The sequence below is a fragment of the Mesoplodon mirus genome (genome assembly GCF_964341445.2).
Source record: "Mesoplodon mirus genome assembly, chromosome: 2".
In the NCBI taxonomy this organism is placed as follows: Eukaryota; Metazoa; Chordata; class Mammalia; order Artiodactyla; family Ziphiidae; genus Mesoplodon; species Mesoplodon mirus.
Window position 1 is genome coordinate 182,747,513 of NC_138977.1, and position 22,716 is coordinate 182,770,228.

At 47.7% G+C, this 22,716-nt stretch overlaps 1 protein-coding gene across 8 annotated transcripts in view; it reads right to left on the minus strand.

Annotated features, from left to right (window-relative positions):
* ARHGAP22 (Rho GTPase activating protein 22) overlaps nt 1–22,375 on the minus strand; it is a 166,799-nt gene extending 144,424 nt beyond the window's left edge. For all 8 annotated transcript variants that reach the window (XM_082606984.1, XM_082606983.1, XM_082606982.1 and 5 more), the window contains exon 1: nt 21,814–22,375. Coding sequence is in view for 7 of the 8 variants with exons in the window: in XM_082606983.1 (XP_082463109.1) it covers nt 21,814–21,847 (34 nt within the window). In the remaining variant the exon portion in view is untranslated. The remainder of the gene's footprint in view (nt 1–21,813) is intronic.
* Between the last annotated feature and the right edge of the window lie 341 nt (nt 22,376–22,716).

The window sequence follows — 22,716 nt, forward strand, 5'->3', positions numbered from 1 at the left end:
TCTCTTCCAGATAGTCATTCCCTCCTCTACCAGGACATGTGGTCCATGGCTGGTATTTATGCATCTGTGTGGTTGCCTTTCTGCCCCTCTAGACTGAGGGGTAGGGATGGGAGGACATGATGTCTTATCTAGCTCTGCACTTGTGGCTCTCATCACCACACCAGGCAGGTAATGGGTGTAAGACATGGTTGTCAAACATCACGGGCTACTTTGGCTTACTCTTTTATTTATTTTAAATTGAAGTATAGTTGATGTACAGAATCAACTGTCCTTGGCAGAAGCAGGGCTCCAGTGGAGGAGAGGAGAGGCCAGCCCCTGCTCCCCTCAGTTCACCAGGGAGGCGCTTCCTGCAGATGCTACTTAGCTGCCCAGCCAGCCCGGATTGTCCCCCAGCCGATCAATCACACAGATATTACTTATAAGGCCCATAGAGCATCTTGAAAGGAAAATCATTGTTGTTATGATTTATTAATAACCACTGTTCCTGTCTTCAGCATTTCCTTGAATCAAGCCATGTAAATATTCCAGTTCTGTAAACATTTAAGCCAAGATTTCAACTCAAACAGCTCTGACCTTCTAAGGCTCCAGAACTAAGGGGAGTTTCTGGAGTTTCTGGCCCAGGAGCAGGCCTGTGACCTGGGGAGGAGGAGGGTGCTGTCCTCAAAGTCAAGTTCTTCAGCTCACAAGCACAATCATTCATTCACTTGTTCATTCATCCATGCCTTCCAAGTCTGCAGAGCTCCTCCAGGTATGGGGCAGAACCCCGAGTTGTTTGTGTTCCCCCAGAGCCCCAAGGCTGGCAGGAGAAATAACATAAAGAAGAGCCACACAGAGATGCAAGAGCCACAGGCCACGTGGACAGGCAAAGGCTGCAGACACTTAAATGAAGGTGCACCTTTCCGCTGTAGACATTTGCAGAGCCACCCAGAGGAGGAGCGCCTAGGCTGAGCCTTGAAGGATGACCAGAATTTGGGCCCACCTCAGGGGAGGGGGCACTCCAATTTGCAAGGAAAGAACAGGAGTAGCATTTGCTACTTCTTGGCTCAGATCAACAAGTGTGCCGGGTTGATGCGATCACCTATTCGTACGGACAGGCATCTCCTGAGAGGATGGACCACACTCCCAGTCTCTCCTTCCTCACTCCCCAGTCCCTGCCAACCCCTTGCATTTGGAGGTTTTGTCCTCTCCTGGAAATTGCTCTGATGAAATCCGACAGTCTGATTCTGATGCTCAGCCTCTGAGACCCTTTGGTGCTCAGGCACATTGATTACCCTCTTCCTGAAGCTCTTCCTTCCTCCCCCGCTGCAGAGCCCCACTGCCTGGTACACCCACGTCTCTTACCACCTGCCCAGCCCGTTCTGGCCTCAGTTCCTCCTGTTCTCCCCGAAAGCCCTGCTGTTGCCCAGGGCTGCCCCAGCTGCCCTCCATTCCATCATGAGTCCACGTCTTTATTTCTGCCCAGATCTTTCTCTGAAACTTCAGGCTCACGTTAAACCATCTCCATGGGGGACATCTCCATAGGGATGGTTCATGGTCACCTGTGCCCATGTTCAAATTCAATGTCTACTGCCTACTCACATCTCCCAAGCCTGCTCCCCACCCCCATGCTCACCAAGGGCTCATGACTGGGACCGGCCAATCTTGACAGCTTGGAGTTGTTTTCACAAACCCCTCCCCATCAAGTCCCACGGCCAATTAGTGTCTAAATTCTGAAGATTCTCTCTTTGCACTCTTCTTTCTTTTTTTTTTTTTCTTTTTTTTTGCGGTACGTGGGCCTCTCACTGCTGTGGCCTCTCCCGTTGCGGATCACAGGCTCCAGACGCGCAGGCCCAGCGGCCACGGCTCACGGGCCCAGCCGCTCCGCGGCATGTGGGATCTTCCCAGACCGGGGCATGAACCCGCGTCCCCTGCATTGGCAGGCGGACTCTCAACCACTGCGCCACCAGGGAAGCCCTGCACTCTTCTTTCTTTTCATTTCTGTTTTACTGAATCAATTCGAATTCTTATCATCCCTCGCCTGCACGCCTTCCTGTTGCTCCCTGCCCTCTGCTGGAGTCTCCAGAAGAGATATGCAGCTGCCGAGGAAATCTTTCTAAATGCAGACATAATCAGCTTTTACTCCTTTTCTCCACAGTAGTTAGGGTATTTATCAATTACGTGCAGAGTAAATTCCAACCCCAGTCTGGCCGTCACGATCGGTTAACGGGACAGCGCCAACCCTGCCTAACCATGCGCCTCCCCGTCAGCCCAGGGCTAATGGCTGCCAAAGGGGCTAAAGGCTGCTAATGCCTGCATATTAAGCCTACCTGGGACCTTAGGAGATCCGGTCTCCAGGTTTGCTGAAACACAACTTCGGGGGAAGGACCTGGAATCTGGATGTTGAAGCAGCCCAGGTGATTCCAATCATTGCTGCCCTGGGGTCTAGTCACACTGGACAACTCCCCAGTGTAATGCCCTTTTGCTCATCTTCGCTGTCAAAGTCCTATTTTCCACTCAACATTTGGGTCCCGTTGCACCTCCTTCATGTAGCTCTCCAAGAGTCACTCCACTAAAATTAGTCTCTTTCTTTTCACTTCAAATTCACCTTTAGAATAGTGTGAATAACAGTCTGGTGTATAGTAGTATTGTTTGTGCAGTGCATGTATCTACCTCTCCCCAAAGCTGAGGGCCATGGAGAGCTAGGGGGCCCAACTCCCTCCTGGGAAAATCTGTGTGCATGAGTGTGTGTTTTTTTCTAGTATGTAAGTACGTATGGGCATGAGTGTGTAAGAGTATGTGCATGTGTGAGTGTGCATGTGCATGCGTGTGTTTGCAAGCATATATGCTTGTGAATGTGTGTGTGTACATGCTGCAGTGTGCAAGAGTGTGTGCACACATGTGTGTGTCATTGTGAGTGTACAATGAGGGTATGTTTGTAAGTATGTCTGAGAGTGTGGGTGCATGCATATGTGTGAATGTGTATGAGTGTGAGTGTGTTTGCAAGCTTGTGAGGTGTGTGAGCGCATGCCTGTTTGGAGCAATCCTAAATTCAGAATCTGGGGTCCTGGTCCAGGCAGTCAGTTCTGAGCAAGGAGACCCTGAGCCCAGGGCCTGCAGACTCATCCAGGAGCCCTGGAGGCCTGAGATTCTTACTCGGAAGCCAGGCTGTTGGGAAACTGGGAAAGCTGACAGGACAAGCCAGGGGAGGAGAGGCAGAGGGTAGAGGCTGGGGGTGAGTCTCTGGGAGGGTGGAGAGGAGGGGCCACCGTAAGAGACATTTAGGGGGCAGGGCTGATGACTGACGGTATGGAGAGGGGGACAGGCCAGCAGTCAAGGAGGGGCAGCAAGATGGTGTACATGTTAGATTTTGCAGTCTCTCTAACATCCAAGAGGATGTGTCCAGGGGAAATGCAACGCGGGGAGGGAGCCAGCCCAGGAGAGAGGTGCTGCAGGTCAGTGCCCAGGACATAGGGGGCACTCAGTCAGGATCTGCTGAATGACACTGCACTAAAAACCTTCATGAATTGCTCATCTAACCCTTACAACAAGTGTTCTTCAGCCACCGGGGTCGCACCGTGCATAGTGGCACAGCCTGTTTGTGAATCCAAATTCTCCCTCCTTCAGGGCCTGCTCGGGTGGTGATGGGGGCTTAGCTTGGAACAGCCGTTGGGTGTTGGTAGACTTGGCCCTCATTGCATTAGCGTTGGGCTGGCCTTCCTAGAAATGCTGGCCCAGGAGGGGTCAAAATGGGAGAAAGAAGGAACTCTATGGGTGGACAGGTGAGGGTAGGGTGGGTGGCAGTGGAAGGGATGGACATGCCTAAGTGCCTGCAAGGGCCAGAGTTGGGGGTGGGAGCCCAGCAGCTGACATGAGTAATTTCACTTATTCCTCAGAATAATCCTGAGTTCTCAGATGTTCTGACTGAGACTCAGAGGAAGAAAGCTGAAGGTTACACTCAAGGTTACACAACAATGTTGTTATGTGGCGAAGCCAGGATTCAAAGCCCAGTCAGTGCTGGTCACCGAGGATGCTACAATCCTTCCCCAGCAAAACCGAGACTGAGCGGGGCCCTAAGTGCTTCAGCTCAGAGATGCCAGGAAGGGAGGAGAAAAGCAGCCTGCACAGGAGTGCGCCCAAGTGTCTGCAAGGTGACAGAGGCTGCCAGGGATGACAGCAAGAGTCACTCCAACTCAGAAGGTCAGAAACCTGGGTGGAGGAAATGGAATGCAAGGACCCAAAGGTTCATTCATTATCATAGAAGGACAAAGGCCTATGCAGGCAGCATCAAGGTGCAGGGCCAGCCGTGATTTTTTTTTGGGGGGGGGCCTCATTGTGTGGCTTGCAGGATCTTAGTTCCCCAGCCAGGGATTGAACCCAGGCCACAACAGTGAGAGCGCCCAGTCCTAACCACTGGACTGCCAGGGAACTCCCATGCCCTTTTCCTATCAAGGAAGTGTAGAAAATTATTTTTTAACATCTTTGTTGGAGTATAATTGCTTTACAGTGTTGTGTTAGTTTCTGCTGTATAACAAAGTGAATCAGCTATATGCATAAGTATATCCCCATATCCCCTCCCTCTTGCGTCTCCCTCCCACCATCCTTATCCCACCCCTCTAGGTGGTCACAAAGCACTGAGCTGATCTCCCTGTGCTACGCAGCTGCTTCCCACTAGCTATCTAGTTTACATTCGGTAGGGTATATATGTCAATGCTGCTCCCTCACTTCATCCCAGCTGACCCTTCCCCCTCACCATGTCCTCAAGTCCATTCTCTATGTCTATGTCTTTATTCCTGTCCTGCCTCTAGGTTCATCAGAACCCTTTTTTTTTTTTTTTTAGATTCCATATATATGTGTTAGCATATGGTATTTGTTTTTCTCTTTCTGGCTTACTTCACTCTGTATGACAGACTCTAGGGCCATCCACCTCACTATAAATGACTCAATTGCATTTCTTTTTTTTTTTTTTTTGCTTTTGTAATTATAATTGCGTTTCTTTTTATGGCTGAGTAATATTCCATTGTATATATGTGCCACATCTTCTTTATCCATTCATCTGTCAATGGACACTTAGGTTGCTTCCATGTCCTGCCTATTGTAAATAGTGCTACAATGAACATTTTGGTACATGTCTCTTTTTGAATTATGGTTTTCTCAGGGTATATGCCCAGTGGTGGGACTGCTGGGTCGTATGGTAGTTCTACTTTTAGTTTTTTAAGGAACCTCCATACTGTCCTCCATAGTGGCTGTATCAATTTACATTCCCACCAACAGTGCAAGAGGGTTCCCTTTTCCTCACACCCTTTCCAGCATTAATTGTTTGTAGATTTTTTGATGATGGCCATTCTGACTGGTGTGAGGTGATACCTCATTGTAGTTTTGATTTGCATTTCTCTAATGATTAGTGATGTTGAGCATCTTTTCATGTGTCTGTTGGCAATCTGTATATCTTCTTTGGAGAAATGTCTGTTTAGGTCTTCTGCCCATTTTTTTATTGGGTTGGTTTTTCTTTTTGATATTGAGCTGCATGAGCTGCATGTATATTTTGGAGATTAATTCTTTGTCAGTTGCTTTGTTTGCAAATATTTTCTCCCATTCTGAAGGTTGTCTTTTCATCTTTTTTATGGTTTCGTTTGCTGTGCACAAGCTTTTAAGTTTCATTAGGTCCCATTTGTTTATTTTTGTTTTTATTTCCATTTCTCTAGAAGGTGGGTCAAAAAGGATCTTGCTGTGATTTATGTCATAGAGTGTTCTGCCTATGTTTTCCTCTAAGAGTCCTACAGTGTCTGGCCTTACATTTAGGTCTTTAATCAATTTTGAGTTTATTTTTGTGTATGGTGTTAGGCAGTGTTCTAATTTCATTCTTTTACATGTAGCTGTCCAGTTTTCCCAGCACCACTTATTGAAGAGACTGTCTTTTCTCCATTGTATATCCTTGCCTCCTTTGTCATAGATTAGTTGACCATAGGTGTGTGGGTTTATCTCTGGGCTTTCTATCCTGTTCCATTGATCTATATTTCTGTTTTTGTGCCAGTACCACATTGTCTTGATTACTGCAGCTTTGTAGTATCGTCTGAAGTCAGGGAGTCTGATTCCTCCAGCTTCGTTTTTTTTCCCCTCAAGACTGCTTTGGCTGTTCAGAGTCTTTTGTGTCTCCATACAAATTTTAAGATTTTTTGTTCTAGTTCTGTGAAAAATGTCATTGTTAGTTTGATGGGGATTGCATTGAATCTGTAGATTGCTTTGGGTAGTAGAGTCATTTTCACAATGTTGATTCTTCCAATCCAAGAACATAGTATATCTCTCCATCTGTTTTTATCATCTTTAATTTCTTTCATCAGTGTCATAGTTTTCTGCATACAGGTCTTTTGTCTCCTTAGGCAGGTTTATTCCTAGCTATTTTATTCTTTTTGTTGCAACGGTAAATGGGAGTGTTTCCTTAATTTCTCTTTCAGATTTTTCATCATTAATGTATAGGAATGCCAGAGATTTCTGTGCATTAATTTTGTATCCTGCTACTCTACGAAATTCATTGATTAGTTCTAGTAGTTTTCTGATAGAATCTTTAGGATTCTCTATGTGTAGTATCATGTCATCTGCAAACAGTGACAGCTTTACTTCTTCTTTCAGATTTAGATTCCTTTTATTTCTTTTTCTTCTCTGATTGGGAAGTGTAAATCTTTTGTTTGTCAGAGTTGAAGAAATTAAAGAAGTGAATGTACAGAAGAGGAAATACAAACAGCCAATAAAGATGTGTAGTGATGCTGGATTTCAGTAGTAGTCAGGGGGAAGTACAAATTATAGCTATTATATGATGCAGCACTGTGTACCCTTTAGGCAGGTAAATTTTTAAAATTCAGTAATATCATGTGTTGTGAGTTATTGTAAGCTACTTATAGAAGGCAATTGGGCTGTCTATTAAAAGTAAAAACATGCCCACTCTATAACCCAGCAAAATTCCGTTTCTTACCTCTTTCCTGCAGAAAGAACCACAAGTGCCTGGGTAGTCACACCCAAGGATGCCCTTGGAGCACTCTGAGTGATCCCTAATAATGGAAAAACCCAAATGCCCAACAATAGGAAAATAGCCAAATAAACTGTGTTGTATTCACATTATAGGATGCACAACAGAAGTTAAAAAGAATGAGATGAATGTATATGAGCGAACACGGTTAGCTCCCCTCTTCAACAAACACCTCAGAAGAGGTGTCTTCACTCTTTCAAATTCCTCTCCTATTCTCTTTTTTTATAGTAGTAAAATATACTTAACATAAAGTTGACCATTTTAACCATTTTTAAGTGTACAGTTTACTGTGGCTTTAAGTACATTCACATTGCTATGTAACCATCACCACCATTCATCTCTAGAATTTTTTCATCATCCCTAACTGCTTCCTGTTCTCTTTTGATCCTACCCAGTCAGCCTTCCCTTACCTCTGTACCACCAAAACTGCTCTTATCAAGGCCACCAATGATCCTCACGTTGCTTAATCCAATGTCTAGTCAGCCCATCCATTCCTTCCCCTTACACCACTTGACCCCAGTTGGTCCTTCCTGCCTCCATGACCATTTCTACCCTTGGCTTCCAAGACCACTCTCTCCTGCCTCTCCCCTTCTTCACTGGCTACTACTCTCAGTCTCCTCATCATCCCCACCTCTTAAAGTCCAGCACCAGGGGCTAGTCCTTGGACTCTATTTCTGTCCACACTCACTGTCTCGGTGATCTCCTTCCATCTCATGGATTAAAACACCATCGATGTGTGGAAGGCTGGAAGGCACCTGTGCAGAGCTCAGCCCTGAACCCCAGACCCAGGCGTCCATCACACCATCCACCTCCAGCATCTCATGGCAAAGCTCAACTCCTGGTCTTTCCCCACCCCCAAACCTACTCCTCTCATGGTTTCCCCCATCTCAGTCAATGGAAACACTATCAGACATGCCTATTCCCAGCCGCCATCATTTCTCACTTGAGTTACTGCTACAGCCTCTTCTCCAGTCTGCCACCTGCCATCCCCCCTCTGCAGTTTCTTAACAGGGCAGCCAGAGACAGTTTTTAAAGATGGGAGTTACTGGTGGCGCAGTGGTGGAGAGTCCGCCTGCCGATGCAGGGGATACGGGTTCGTGCCCCGGTCTGGGAGGATCCCATATGCCGCGGAGCGACTGGGCCCGTGAGCCATGGCCGCTGGGCCTGCGCATCCGGAGCCTGTGCTCCGCAACGGGAGAGGCCACAACAGTGAGAGGCCCGCATACCGCAAAAAGAAAAAAAAAAAAAAAAAAAAAAAAAAAGATGGGAGTTAGAGCATGTTACTTCCCTATGAAAACCCTGCAGGACTCCCCCTCTCACTCAGAGTAAAAGTAGGAGCCATCACTACAGCCTACAAGAGTCCTTGGGACCTGGCCATGTGGCCTCTCGGACCTCCTTGCATTTCCTTTCTCTTGGCCACACTGGCCTCTGCTGTTCCTCAAACAGGCCAGCCATGCACCGGCCTCCCGGCTCTGTACCTGCCATCCCTGGCCCCATAGGGCTTCCTCGCAGCCCCTTTGTTCTTTATTCAAATGCCATTTTCTCAGTGAGGACTTCCTGACCACCCTTAAGAAGATGTATCCCCAACATTTCCATCTCCCCTTTTCTGCTTTAATATTTACTTAAGTTCTATTATAGTGGTGGAAGCGAGCAAATAGCAGAAAAATACAAAAATTATAAAACTATATAAAAAGGGAAGAAAAACACAACCCCTTAAACAAAAGGTATATTCACAAGGCATATTCAGTGGGTACATGCATTTGCATAGAAGGAACATGTCACACCTGTAATGGTGATTTTGGTCATGAAGGGGAGGATGGGGCTGTAGTGTTGTGGTTTTATACAGGAAGGAATGCATGCATTGCTTACATAAATTAAAATAAAAACTTTAAAAGAGAGAGCTCTTTTGGAATGGAGCTAAATCCCCTCAGGAGATCTAAAATAGCAATTAAAATATCACAAGTTTGATAAATGTTTATGCATATTTATCTGCAAAAAGCACTGCGCTGGGCTGTGGACGACAACAAAATGAGATGCCTAGCCTCTACCTACTCGGAGCTTCCAGGCTGAACAGATGACGCTTCATGGAAGCATGGCCCAGGCCCACCTGTGGACCTTCTATGGGATCAGGTCGGGGGCCCCCTCTCTGTAGGTGAGCCCCTTCACTCGGCCTGGGTCTACTCCAGCCTGTCTGCTCCACCCCATCTCGCATAAGGAGAGGCTCAGCAAGGGTGTGCAGGTCATTCACTCCCCCAGTGTTTCAATGAGAATACCTGGCAGCTGCTGCATCTTGGAAATGGCTGAGAACACATTAAAGATACCTTACACAGTGGAACATGTCAGAGCTCTGCCCAAATTCCCTTGATTCCTTTTTCCTGTCTTTATGTCCCTTTACTTCCAACAGCTTACCCTGGGTGGTTTTTCAGGGCTGCTGGCCTGTTTTGAAGTCTGTCCTTGGGTTATTGGAGCCATTCTGAGCAGGCAGTGGGAGAACTGGAAGTGCTCAGGAATTTACGTCCCTCCCTCGCCCCACAGCCCCTGGCCAAAGACTCTTGCATATGGGAGCCTGAAAGCCCCTGCAGCCTTGTTTCTTTCTTTTTTTTTTTTTTTTTTTTTGTGGTACGCGGGGCCTCTCACTGTTGTGGCCTCTCCCGTTGCGGAGCACAGGCTCCGGACGCGCAGGCTCAGCGGCCATGGCTCACGGGCCCAAGCCGCTCCGCGGCATGTGGGATCCTCCCGGACCGGGGCACGAACCCGCGTCCCCTGCATCGGCAGGCGGACGCTCAACCACTGCGAAACCAGGGAAGCCCCAGCCTTGTTTCTAGTTGGACACCACTTGGAGGGATAAAGAGGTGCAATTCACATTCAGAGTTTCCCTGGGGCTCAGGCTGAGACCCCTCCTTTATTGGCTTTGCACCCCAGCTTGGCTCTCCCCTTCCTGGTGCTGCTCCCCCCACCGCCGCCCCTCACCGGTGTCCCTTGGGAGCACCTGCTTACGAAATTACCACATACACTGCTCATCTCAGGGTCTGTTTAGGAGAGCCACAGCGAGCACACCTGATCGTTTTCAGGGCCTTATGACCACGCTGTGGCAGCACTGGCCTTGGCAGCTGCTGGGGCATCGGTTACCCTGTTTTTCCATCTGTAGCTCTGTTAGTGCAACCCCGAGAGCGTGGAGGAGTGGCTGCACTTGAACTAAAACACAATTGATTTATAAAATCAATGGGATTTTAAAGCAGGGCTGGGGAAAGAGCAAGACGGCTCTCAGAGCTGAATTGATTTAAAGCGTAAGTATTGAGGCAGAAAGACTAATGGAGAAGAGAGAGGTGAGGTAATGGAAGGGGCACTCTGCAGGGGGCCGGACGAGATGGTTTCATGAAGTTAATGCGATTTGCAGCTAAGGGCAAGGGGGCCTCGCCAGGTTCCTGTGCTGTCCTGGGAGCACTGCATGAGCCTCAGATGATTTATTACAGGATGGTTCCTGAGTGCCCCCTACCTTTAAAAATTTTGTTTAGTTACTTAGCTTCTTTCTGGGCTCCACTTGGTCATCTGTTCTTTGCTAAGTCCCCCATCTGAGGGGTCTAGAGAATCAGCCAGGCCCTCCTAATGGGTCTCACTTAGGGGCCTGAAAGGTGAAGTGAAGGACAAAGGGGAAACCTACCACCCCCCTTAAGTAAAAAGTATTAATTTTAATATAACTCTGAGGGAATCTAGAAAGTTTGGATTTTTTCCATAATGATTATTTTAATGCTTTCAAAACATCAACATAAAAGATCACTTTCTTTACCATTATTTTTATTGGCTCTTCCTGGGTCTGTTTCCTGACTCAGCTGGTGCTGGTCTTCAGCGAGGGGGTGCAGGAGGCAGGGCAACCCCCAAACTGCTTGACCTGCACTTCCATGCAGTGTGAACCCCCAGGTTCAACTGGATCCAGTGTTTTTTATCCATTCATGGGGCTTATAGGGCCTCCTGGGTGTCCATCCTGTGCAAGCCACTGGGGTATGGAAATGAAAGGCACGTGCCTGCCATGGTACAAGTAAAGGGAGAACAGAGACATCCAAATACAAGACTCTGTCATCTCGGCACATATAAGGGGAAATGAGAGTGTGAAGGCAGCAGCGAGGAAGTCAGGCTGGGAGGTTGGGAGGCCAGAAGTGAGGCTGAAGCTGGATGAAAGAATGGAGGAAGCTGTTAAAAGGGATCAGGTTATGCCACCCCCAAATATGCCACTTTGGCATATTGATTATTTTGAGCTGAAGGCCACTGAGAAACAGCACACAGGAAGAGCTCTTCTCCCACCCCCTTTCTGCTCAAAAGCAGGACATAAATTTCCCTTTGTAAAGGTGCCTTGCAACTCCTGTACCAGGAGAAGGAGAATGAGATTCTTATCATCAGGAGATGACTTGAGTTTGCAGAATGAACCTTACTAAACAACCCTTATCTACCATACTTTTCCTCGTCACCTTCCCACAGTTTACTGACCCTGGGTTTAACTGCCTCTTTTCTATAAAGCACCTGCCCATACACTTAAAACTATCAATAAAATGTATACGTCTTTTCTCCTGTTAATCTTTTAGCAATTTAATTAGCAGGCCTCAGGTGCAGAACTTAAGAGGGTAGAGGAAAAGTTTTTCCTCCCCTACATTATGGAAGGCTGGGAGGGAGAAAGGGTGTGCCCAGCAGATGGAACAGGAAGACATGCAGGATGAGAGAGCACGGGGTTAAACCCAAAAAGTCTGGCTCCCAGGCTCTTAACCCTGACTCTCACAGGACCCATGTGCCTGCCCTAGAACAGATCAAACCCTAACCCCTTCCTACCAAGACTAATGAAAAACCTCTTTCTTTGAGAAAGACAAGGCTGACGGACGTCACCTAACCTCTATCCACAGGCTGGACCTCCAACCATCCTGCCATGGTGGGATCCCTCTTGCTGCATCTCCTTTAAAGAGGCTATGCTTTAGCCATCATCGACATGGGTATGAAGTCAGGAAGATGAGAAGGCCTCTGTGAGCCTGTGTGCAGTCAGGTCTCCAGCTTCACTTCCCCCTCATACCACAACCCCACTCTTTCCAGATCAACGACTGGTCCCCATAAAGGCCATTTTGTGCCAGACAGCTGCACCTCTGTGCTTGCCCGCCTGATGAGCCCTGACACTCTTGAAGTGTTGGTGCAGCCGTTTCCTACTATATGAAGACTCCTCTAGCAGGTTCCCAAAGCACGGGCTTGACTGCCATCCATTATGCCACCCCATAGATGGCACACACTTCTGGCCGGACACATGCCTCTCAAATCTCTGTGTTGATTTGTGAGCTTCTCATGGCCAGAGAGGGTGCCCTCCTCATGCTTGATTCCTGGAATGTAGCAGAGAGCCTCTCAAATGCTTGCTGAATGAATGAGTGGACATAAGACAGGAATCCTCAAGTTCAAAGAAGATGGGAAAGATCAAATCCAAGAGACCTTGTGCCTCTACAGATGGTCTTCCTGGGCTGGAAGAAATCTGCCAGCAGAATTTCTCGTACCCATGGCCTGTTTCCACATGATGAAAGGTTTAAGGGCACAAGATCACTGATTCCACTCCTGTAATCAGAGGAGCGCAAGTAGGAGCAGGAAACACGGAATGTAGTTTTCCTACTTTTCCTAGTTTGGTGGTGGGAGTGGAGAGGCCAACTGAGGTCATGGAAAGGGCACAGGATTTGGAGGCTCTTTAGCCTCTTGGAGCCCCAGGTTTCCACATAAAATGAGAGCAAAATACAAATCTTATCCATTTCCTAGACCATGGTGAGGAAGAAATGAATGACACTTTGAAAGTGCTTTGTAAACCGAGAAGCACTGAAAGGATGAACGGTGGTGAGTACTGTTTCTCTTTGCTGCAGGCTGAGGCCTTGGGAGGCCTCTATTCCCTCTATTGGACCTTGTCTGGGAGCAGCTGGCCCTAGGTTTGCTGCCTCTGCTCCTGTTCAGATTAGCAAGCCACTCACCAGGAGCCAGGGATCAGCGGAGTCGATGTAATTCAATATTGATTATAAATTTCATTTCTGCCTGCCTACGGGTCATTAGCTTAGATCAATACATTCTCCACCCTTGGTTAAGTAATCATGGAGGCTGTTGATGACTTCAGCAGTCAGGCAGGTCCCTGGCTGCCTTGGTTGGGGGAGCCCAAGGCAGCTCTCCCGGCCTAGGTCTAACCCAGTTCAGGCCTGTCTTGCAAATAAATCATTTATTCTTGTCTGCAAACGTGAAGGTCATGGCCAAATCTTCAATTCTCTGGGGCCAAAAGTCCAGCCTGGAGTTCCTGGAGCCCAGCATCTGGAAGTGCCTTATATCCCAAGTGTCTAAGAGTGCTGGGTTATGGACTCTGGGTATCTCCCATGGAAGAACTCAGTTTTCCCATCAGCTGATATCTGGGAGGAGAGGCAGGAGGAGGGAGGAGGCCTGGATTCACTTAACACAAACTGCCACCTTCATCTCCTAGCACAAGAGCCGCGGTGGCCGCAGATGGACTGGTAGTCTGGGGCTGGGGTGTGTCCAGAAGCAGGGGAACCTGCTGGCAGTGGCTGAATGCGCTCAGGAGATGTGCTCTGACAACGGTCCTGCTGTCCCCGCACGGCCTCTTCAGGTGGCAGATAGGAAACACCATCAATCCCACAGCATTTACTAACATCTATCTCTCTTCTCCCTGCCCTCAGGGTCACTCTCTGTAGACCCACTGCCCACAGTGCAGCCAGCACCATTGTCTAAGGCTCTGTCCAGACACATCACTCCCCTGTTGAGAGCCCTACCTGGATGTGGGATGGGTCTGTTCTCCCTGCCGCATCACCTGGTCCCTTCACTGCCTTCCTGTGTAGCAGGCTCACAGTTGGCCAAGTGCATGTGCCTCTGGGTCTAAGTTCTTCAGAGAATTTAGATTCTCTCTGCATCTCAGGCAAAGCAGGTGCCATATCACCTAATTAGGTTACTGGCCCTTTGCTGTCCCACACTCAGGGCCCTAGAGGTGGTCTTAGGGAGCCCTCAGGGCACCTGACAAGCCTGGGTGGGGGCAGCATGGGATGACCATGGGCATGTTCGGGAAGGCCACACTATTCAGAACCAAGCGATCAGAGGAGGCCTATGAACCCCATGGTCACCCCTTAAGAGCAGAAACTCCCCTCTGAACAATCTTCCAGTGTGAACTGGTATGAGGTCAGGTGACCTCCAGTCTATCACTTCTTGACCACAGCCCTGCAAGCTTTAGGGTGAGACCTGGCAGGCTCCTGCTCTCCCACCCCTTCCCTTCCCCAGCCCCCAGAGGCAGCCACTTCAGTTGGCTCCTTTGGTATTTACCTCCACATTTCTATTTTTTTTTTTTTTTTTGCAGTGACTTCTCTTGTTGTGGAGCATGGGCTCTAGGTGCACAGGCTTCAGTAGTTGCAGCACAGGGGCTTAGTAGTTGTGATGCGTGGGCTCTAGAGTGCTCGGGCTTTAGTAGTTGTGGCACACGGGCATAGTTGTCCCGCGGCATGTGGGATCTTCCTGGACCAGGGCTCAAACCCGTGTCCCCTGCATTGGCAGGTGGATTCTTAACCACTGGACCACCAGGGAAGTCCCTACCTCCACATTTCCAAATAGTGTTTATTTATCGCTATTTCTTTCTTTCACTTTTTCTTGATTACCCTCATCTAGTTAATTAACACATGCATCAACTCACATATTTATCTTTTTTGTGTGTGCGAGAACATTTAAGTTCTACTCTCTTAGCACATTTCAATGATACAATACAGGGTTATCAACTATAGTTACCATGTTATACATTAGATCCTCAGATCTTATTCATCTTATAATTGAAAGTTTGCACCCTTTTACCAATTTCTCCCTATTTCCCCCATCGCCCAGCCCCAACAACCACTTTCTATTTTTTGTTTCTGTAAGTTTGCTTTTTCTGTTTTTGTTATTAGATTCTACATATAAGTAATACCATGAAGTATTTGTCTTGCTTTGTGTGGCTTATTTCACTTAGGATAATGTCCTCAAGGTCCATCCATGTTGTCACAAGTGGCAGGATTTCCTTCTTCCTCATGGCTGGAAACTATTCATATATATATATGTTTTTATATATAACATTTTCTTTATCCATTCATCAGTTGATTGACACTTAGGTTGTTTCCATGTCTTGGCTATTGTGGATAATGCTGCAATAAACAAGGGAGTACAGATATCTCTTGAGATCCTGTTTTCGTTTCTTTTAGATATATACCCAGAAGTGGAATTGCTGGGTCATATGGTAATTCTATTTTTAATTTTTTGAGGAACTGCCATACAGTTTTTCATAGTGACTGCACGAATTTACAGTGTACAAGAGCTCCCTTTTCTCCACATCCTTGCCAATATTTGATATCTCTTGTCTTTTCGATAGTAGCCATTCCAACAGTTATGAGGTGATATCTCAATCTGGATTTTGATTTGCATTTCCCTGATGATTAGTGACACATTTTCATGTACCTCTTGGTCATTTGTGTATCTTCTTTTGCAAAAATGTCTATTCAGTTCTTCTGAATTTTTTAATCTGTTTAATTTTTTTAATCTGCCCATTTTTTAATGTTTCTTTTTTGCTATTGAGTTGTATGAGTTCTTTGTATATTTTGGATATTAACCCCTTATCAGATATATGATTTGGAGATATTTTCTCCCATTCTGTTTCTTTTAATTTTGTTAGTGGTTCCCTTTGCTATGCAGAAGCTTTTTAGTTTGATGTAGTCTCACTTGTTTATTTCTGTTTTCTTTTCCTTCGCTTTTTGTGTCTAATCCAAAAAATGATTGCCACCACTGATGTCAAAGAGACTGTCCCATATGTTTTCTTCTAGGAGTTTTGTGGTTTCAGGTCTTATGTTCAAGTCTTTAGTCCATTTTGAGTTGATTTTTGTGTATGGTGAAAGATAGGGGTCCAGTTTCATTCTTTTGCTTGTGACTGTCCAGCTTTCCCAACACCATTTTTTGAAGAGACTGTGCTTTCCATATACTGTCCGTTGTATATTGCTGGCTCCTTTGCTGTAAATTAATTGACTACATATACATGGGTTTATTTCTGGGCTCTCTATTTTGCTCCATTAATTTATGGTCTGTTTTTATGATGAATCACTTCTTGATTTTTTCCATTTTAAATGTTACCTATTGACCTCTAACTGTGGAAGATGAGGATTTTATTTATTTCACTCTCCTGTCCCCATCACACATAAGTACCCACTCCATCCTCCCAGTGTACTTTTAGTTGGATCAATATGCAGAATTTGCATTATTAGTACTACGTAATTGCTAGTCCCAGTTGAGCTATGTAGTATACTGTAATATTTTATGCACCACTTTTTGTTTTCCCTGGAGTTCATAATTGGCTTGCCTTTTAATTTGCTTAGTGTTCTACTATGTATCAATAATTCAACCTTAAATATTCCAACAGTTCTTCAAATCTAATTTTCATGTATTCACAGGCAGTGGGCATCTTCTTAAAAATCACACTGCATTTTATTACTCAAAGAATTTATAGCTCTCCTGGAGACATGCAGGGCCACCTGCAGTGGTGTTTGGATAGTGTGAATCCCTGTGTTGGGTTAGGGAGAGGGCATAGGCCTCAGCACTGGATAGATGTGAATATGAATTCCACCACTTGTTGGCAGGGTACCCACAATTCTCCTTCCACATCTGTTGAAATGGGAACAATGATGCCTCATCATAGTGTAGTCATGAGAATTAAATAAGTACAATGGAAATGTCTGGAGCACGAAGGGCACACAATAAATGTTGGTTTGCTTACTTGTGGGAAAATCAAGAAAAATAAGGCCAGTGAAAGTACTTCATCTTACTAACAGAGCTTTCTCTCTGTATCCCCAAAGTATTGACCAGGCTCTGCACATTCATCAGGGCTTCTAAGACATTGATACTCCTTTGAAGAAAAATAGCTCAAGCTACTGGAGCTTTGCTCATCGGGCTAATGACCTCCTTTAAAAGAAGGAGCCTCCTTAATCACAACATCAATTTTATTTTGAAATATTCTAAACAAAGGCAGAAACTCTAAAAGAAAATACTGATAGGTTGATGGCATTAAAAATTAAAAACTTATATACATCTGGGGGGAAAAAAGCCCTTGATATAAAAGTAAAGGGCAAGCAACAAATTGGGAAAATATTTGCAACATATAAATCAATCAAGGGAGGGCTGACTTTCCTAAGGACCTGGACCAGTTAGGTCCAGAGACAGTGCTTCAGCCTTCCAGGCTAATGCTTTCTCTGCTATTAAGTCACTCACTCACTCATTCATTCATTCATTCAACATAAATATATTGAGTACCTACCAGATGCCTGGCTTTGGGGTATAATGATATTCAAAAACAGAAATGGCCCCTGCTCTCCTGGAGCGCACAGTCTAGTGAGGTGACAGTTATTCACCAAATAGTCACACTCAGGAGTGTACAACTACAACCCAAGGTAAGTGCAACAAAGGAAAGGAGAGCACAGAGCAGAGGACCCAGTTTAGACTGGGGTGTGTGGGAGCGCTTCCTTGGCTGGCAACACTTGAGCTGAGAACTGGAGGGTGAACAGGAGTTAAGGTGTGTGTGTGTGTGTGCGTGTGTGTGTGTGTGTGTGTGTGAGAGAGAGACAGACAGACAGACAGAGAGACCGAAGGAGGCATTCCAGCTGGGGAAACAGGGTGCCAAAGCCCTGTGGTAGGAGGTCCATGGAACAGTTGAGGAATGGCAAGAAGGCCAGTGTGGCTGGAGCCTGGAGAGTGAGAGGAGGCTGGAGGTTTGGCCAGTGGCTAGACTGTAAGAGGGGCCTTAGGGGCCATGGTAAGGACTTAGGATTTTAACCCTAAGAGCGATGGGGAAGCCAACCAAAGGATTCCAAGCTGGGGCTGGAGGAGGAGGCCGGAGGTGGGTACAGGCTGGATTTACATTTGAAAAGATGGCTCTGGCTTTGGAATGGAGAATGGATGGGAGCGGGTGGGGTGAGGCAGGGTGTTATTGCCACAGGGTAGAAATGATGATGGCCCGGATGATAACATGAGGTTGAGTGAGACAGGCAGAGTCAAGAGCTCTTTGGGAGGTAGAACAACATGGCTGCCTTCCATACCTTATCCTGTGGAACAGGGCAAGACCAAATCAATAAACCTTTATTTTGGGCAGTACTGATGGGCACAGAGGAGGCCTCAATCAAGATTGGGGGAGTACACAAATCTTTGAAGAAGTAGACCCTGGGTCAGTGGATTTCAGGAAAGGGAGCAATCTCAGCAGGCTGGGGTAGCATCAGGGTCAAGTATTTTGGGGCTTTGTTCTGACTATGGCCTGGACAGATGGCGATGAACCCGGTACCCCTCACAGAATCTGGTGATGGGCATGAGCTTACAGCTTGGGGCTCCGCTGCCTTTCCTCACCCTGCATAACTACCCACGTTGCTCCCAGGACAGAGGGTGCCAGTCTTATGTTTTTATTTTCTATCTTAAAAAATAAATTGCAATTTTTACAGTGTCACAGAACATGTGCACTTGTGACTTGCTCCATTGTGTGATAAATTCATGGAGTTTTAGTAAATGTACCTTATTTTTCTTCTGGGAAAACTGGCAGGGGTGGGGTGACCTGTCTCTTCCATTCCCACTCTGGAAATATGGCAAAAGTTCTCAGTGGAGTTGGAGCTTGCCAGGCGTGGTATCAGGAAAGGCTCCCTGGACAGGACCCTGGGAATCAGGCAGGAGCTGAGTGGGGCAGAGTCAACCACACCTGGGTCCAAATGGCCTGGTCTGGCTTCCACAGGCCATGACAAGCTCGGGTGAGTCTGAACTGGTCCTAAGCAGGCAATAGCAAGCTAGAATCACAGTATCAATGGCCAGTGTGAGCTGGTATGAACCAATTTGGACCACTTTCCCAAATCAGTCTACATTGTGGGATGCACGTAAAAGCAAGCACATTGTTTGAATATACTGGCCTGTTTTGAGACATTTCCAGCTGGTTTGGGTGCCTCCCTACTTTTTGAATTATTATTGTCCTCTTCTGTGTGTGTGTGTGTGTGTGTGGTATGTGTGTGTGTACAACACCTGCCTCATCTGCCTCTAACTACTTCTTGGAAGTTGAGCTCAGATTATTGACCAAACTTAGTTTTATATGCAGGTAAGTGACAGTAGGGTTTCTCCTGGGAGGTTCTCAATCTTGACATCTCCCCCTCCATGGGACAGCTTTAGGATGATGGCAGCCTTTGCCGGCTCTCTCAGGGCTGGTCTGGATGGGGACCTTCCAGGAAGTTAACAGCCAACATGACCCTGGGGAAGAGTCCTTGGGAAACCCCTATCTGCAGAGCAGCAAAGGCTTCTGAGCCAGCTGACAGGGGCTGGTTTTATTAACTGTTCCAGAAAGTGACCCCAGGTCTTTTTCACTCAACCCATTGTACCCAGGTGGTGGTGAAGTCTGGAAGTATGCCTGGAATATGTATCATCTGGAGCAGTCTGGACAAGGCAGTGTGTGGATAGCAGGGCCTGTGATCTGTATCCTATAGACAGGCTGGGTTTATGACATGTAGCTTGCCCAACTCCTAAAAGGTGCAGAGGGGGATGAATTTTGAGGAAAGGTCTTCCTTCTACCAGAGCAGAGCCCAATTTCTTAGAGGCATTCACATATAATTTTGGTCTGCATTCCTACAGAAATGTCTCTGCGTGATCTGACTCCTGACCTGGTCTCCAGCCCCAGCCTCCTGGCCCTGTGTGCCCCTCCCTTCCCACAGCATCAGCACATGCCGATCGCTGCCTGAAACATGGCCTCCTCCCTCCACCACCCTTTGCCTAGGTAGCCCCACCATTCTTCAGCTCACAGCTCAAGCACCACTTGCTTCCTCTGGAAGCTTCATTTGTGGTATATGTTCTTATGCTCTTAGAATACTCCTTGTCATGGTTTATGGTCATGTATTTTTATGGGTAAATGATTATCTTATAAATATCTGATATATAGCACCATAAACTTTATCTTTTAACATATCCTACAAGATAATATCATCTACTAGAGGGGTTCTCAATCTTAGCACTATTAACATTTGGAGCTGGAGAATTCTTTGTTGTGGGGACTGTCCTCTGCATTGCAGGCTGCTTAGCAGCATCCCAGCCTATATCCACTAGATGCCAGTAGCACTCCTTAGTTGGAACAACCAAAATGTCTCCAGACATCGACAAATGTCCCCCAAGGGGCAAAACAGCTTCCAGTAGAAAACCACTGACCCAGAACAAATGTTTTTAAGAAGTTTGACATTTCAAAGGCAGGCTTCCTGAGACCCCTTTGCAAAGCACTGGTTTCTTTCTGACCAGCCCCATCCAACAGAAAGATAATGTGAGCCACGTAGGTAATAGTAAATGTTCTAGTAGCTGCATTATAAGTAAAAGAAAAAAACAGGTGAAATGAATTCTAATCCATATTTTATTTAACCCAATATATCCAAAGTATTGTCACTTCAGCAGGTGACCAATGTAAAATAATCATTGAGATATTTTACATTCTTTATTTCCAAGTCATCAAAATCTAGTGTGTATTTTTCTCAGTTTGGATTAATCACACATCGAGTGCTCAATAGCCAAGTGTGGCCAGCATTTTCGACAGGAGTGGGAGAGGAGACCCAAGCTCTCTTAGAGAACCTGGCCCAGCCCACCCCTTGCATCGTCACCAGGCTGTACTGCTACCCCTGAGCAGAGCCATGCACAGTCCTCCCTTGCCCACTGGGGCCCACAGGTGACAGCCCATTCCAAGCACCCCATGGAGGGGCTCTGACTACACTCTAGAGGGCCAGCCTGCCCAGGAAAGTCATCCAAATGCCTGCAGCGTGCTAATGAGATGGATGTGTGCCCGTGAGCTCACAAGAGCCTGGAGGGTTCCTGCCTCAAATATACAAACACTTGGGTGAGGCAAGCACTGTTTCCAAGCTCCCCAGGCAGAAGCTCCACCCACCTCCAAACCACCCTCCTCGTGCTCCTTGCTCACAAGGGAGACTCAGCCCTCCACAAACACTGGCCACATGGAAGGACACATTCTATTTCCTTAAAACACAGATGCTCTCATCTAAAATGACACTTGCACTGGCCAAGAAGTTGCTGTCCAGGGAGATGCTGTCCCTAGCCCCAAGACTTGTACTAAGGCCCCAGGCCATTCTGCAGGGCCGTGGCCTGGTTGGGGCGCTAGCCCAGGGCTGCAGGATCACCCCTGCAAGGCTCTCCCGACTCTCATCTCTTACTTATCTCTAGACACCCCCAACACCCACAACTCCAGGCCCTTCTGCTTCCTGGGAGTTCTCCCGGGGGGAGCCCCTGCCTGCCTGAGGGGTTGCTTCCTGCAGCCCAGCTGTGGCAGCTCCTGTAGGCTCTGCAGAGCAGCCTCCCAGGTAGCCAGAATGAAGACCTTCACTGGGACCTGGCTGTCTGGAGAAGCCAGGGCATTACCCTTCCTAGTGAGGGCTACTTTTGTCTTGGCAGCTAGGGCAAATCTTGAGCATTCAGCATTTCCCTTTTAGTAGAAAACTAAAGTTTTACCAGAGTTGTCACTCGGTCACTTTGGGCAAGCCAGGGACTCTGTAAAACATGGAATGTGGGGTGAAGCCTGCACACCCACTGGGTCAATAAGCTGGCCATCACCCTTTGGCAGTCTCAGATGTGACCCCCACAGACCCCAGGAGCGTCACTAGAGAGGGCTGTCAGTCATCAAGATGCCTCCAGAACGCCTGCCCCATCTGACCCCAGCGTGGCAGCCAGCTGAGTATCCACGCCCATCGGCCAACAGACGCACGCACACTGTGTCCAGATCTGCCTCAGGAAGTTGGACTTACCCCTCCTGGCTTGCCTGATCTTTGGGCTCAGCATGTTCCTGCCGCCTCCTGGACGGAATCGCTGGGCTGATCACGCTGTCATCCACTTCCCTTTTCTCTTCCTCTGGCCCAGTTGCCCCTCATGCCCCGCTCAGGCCCCCATGGCCGCTGGCGTCACCAGCGAGGCTCCCTCGGCTGCCTTTCCTGGCTCCGGACCGACGGCTTGCCTTGGACTATGTAAACCTCAATGCATTATTTGTCCATCTCAGAATTAATTCCCACCCAAGCGAACCATTAAGAGGCTCAGTAACGGCTGCTGATCAATCACCGGGCCAGGGCGGGAAGGCCTGACTGTCCCTCTGCCTGGCCGGGGCGCACGCGGCACAGCCCATCCCAGAGCGGAGCTGGCGGCCGGTCGGGGCGGAGGCGAGAGGAGGGCGGGGCGGGAGGAGCTGGGCGGAGCGCGCGGTCCCAGCTGGTCCGATGGTCCCAGAGGGCGGGCGGGCTCCGAGCTCGGATCCGCCTTCTGCGCGGGGAGGGCCTGTCGGGGATGCGTGCCACTGGCTGGAGCCACCAAGAGGCCGCAGGAAATGCTCGGCATCTGGCCGCCTGGGTCCCGCACGCCCTGCCAAGGCCCGGAGGTTGGGCAGCGGGTGGCTGAGGCCCGGGCGGGCCAAGGATCCCTCCAGGGTCCGTCCACTGGGGACCTGCTCTGCCTGATGTTTCCTGCCAGGGGGGCCCAGGAGGCCGTCTATGACAGTTCCAACTGTGGAGACAGGTGTGTCTTAGAAGGAGCGTGCAGCTTTGGCATATTCAGAGCCTCAGGGGACTGGTCCAGCAAAGCGGGTTAGGGATGTTAATTTTTTGCCACCTTAATAAGGTGAAAGGAATAAGAATGCGGTGAAGCACTTAGTTCAGGGCCTG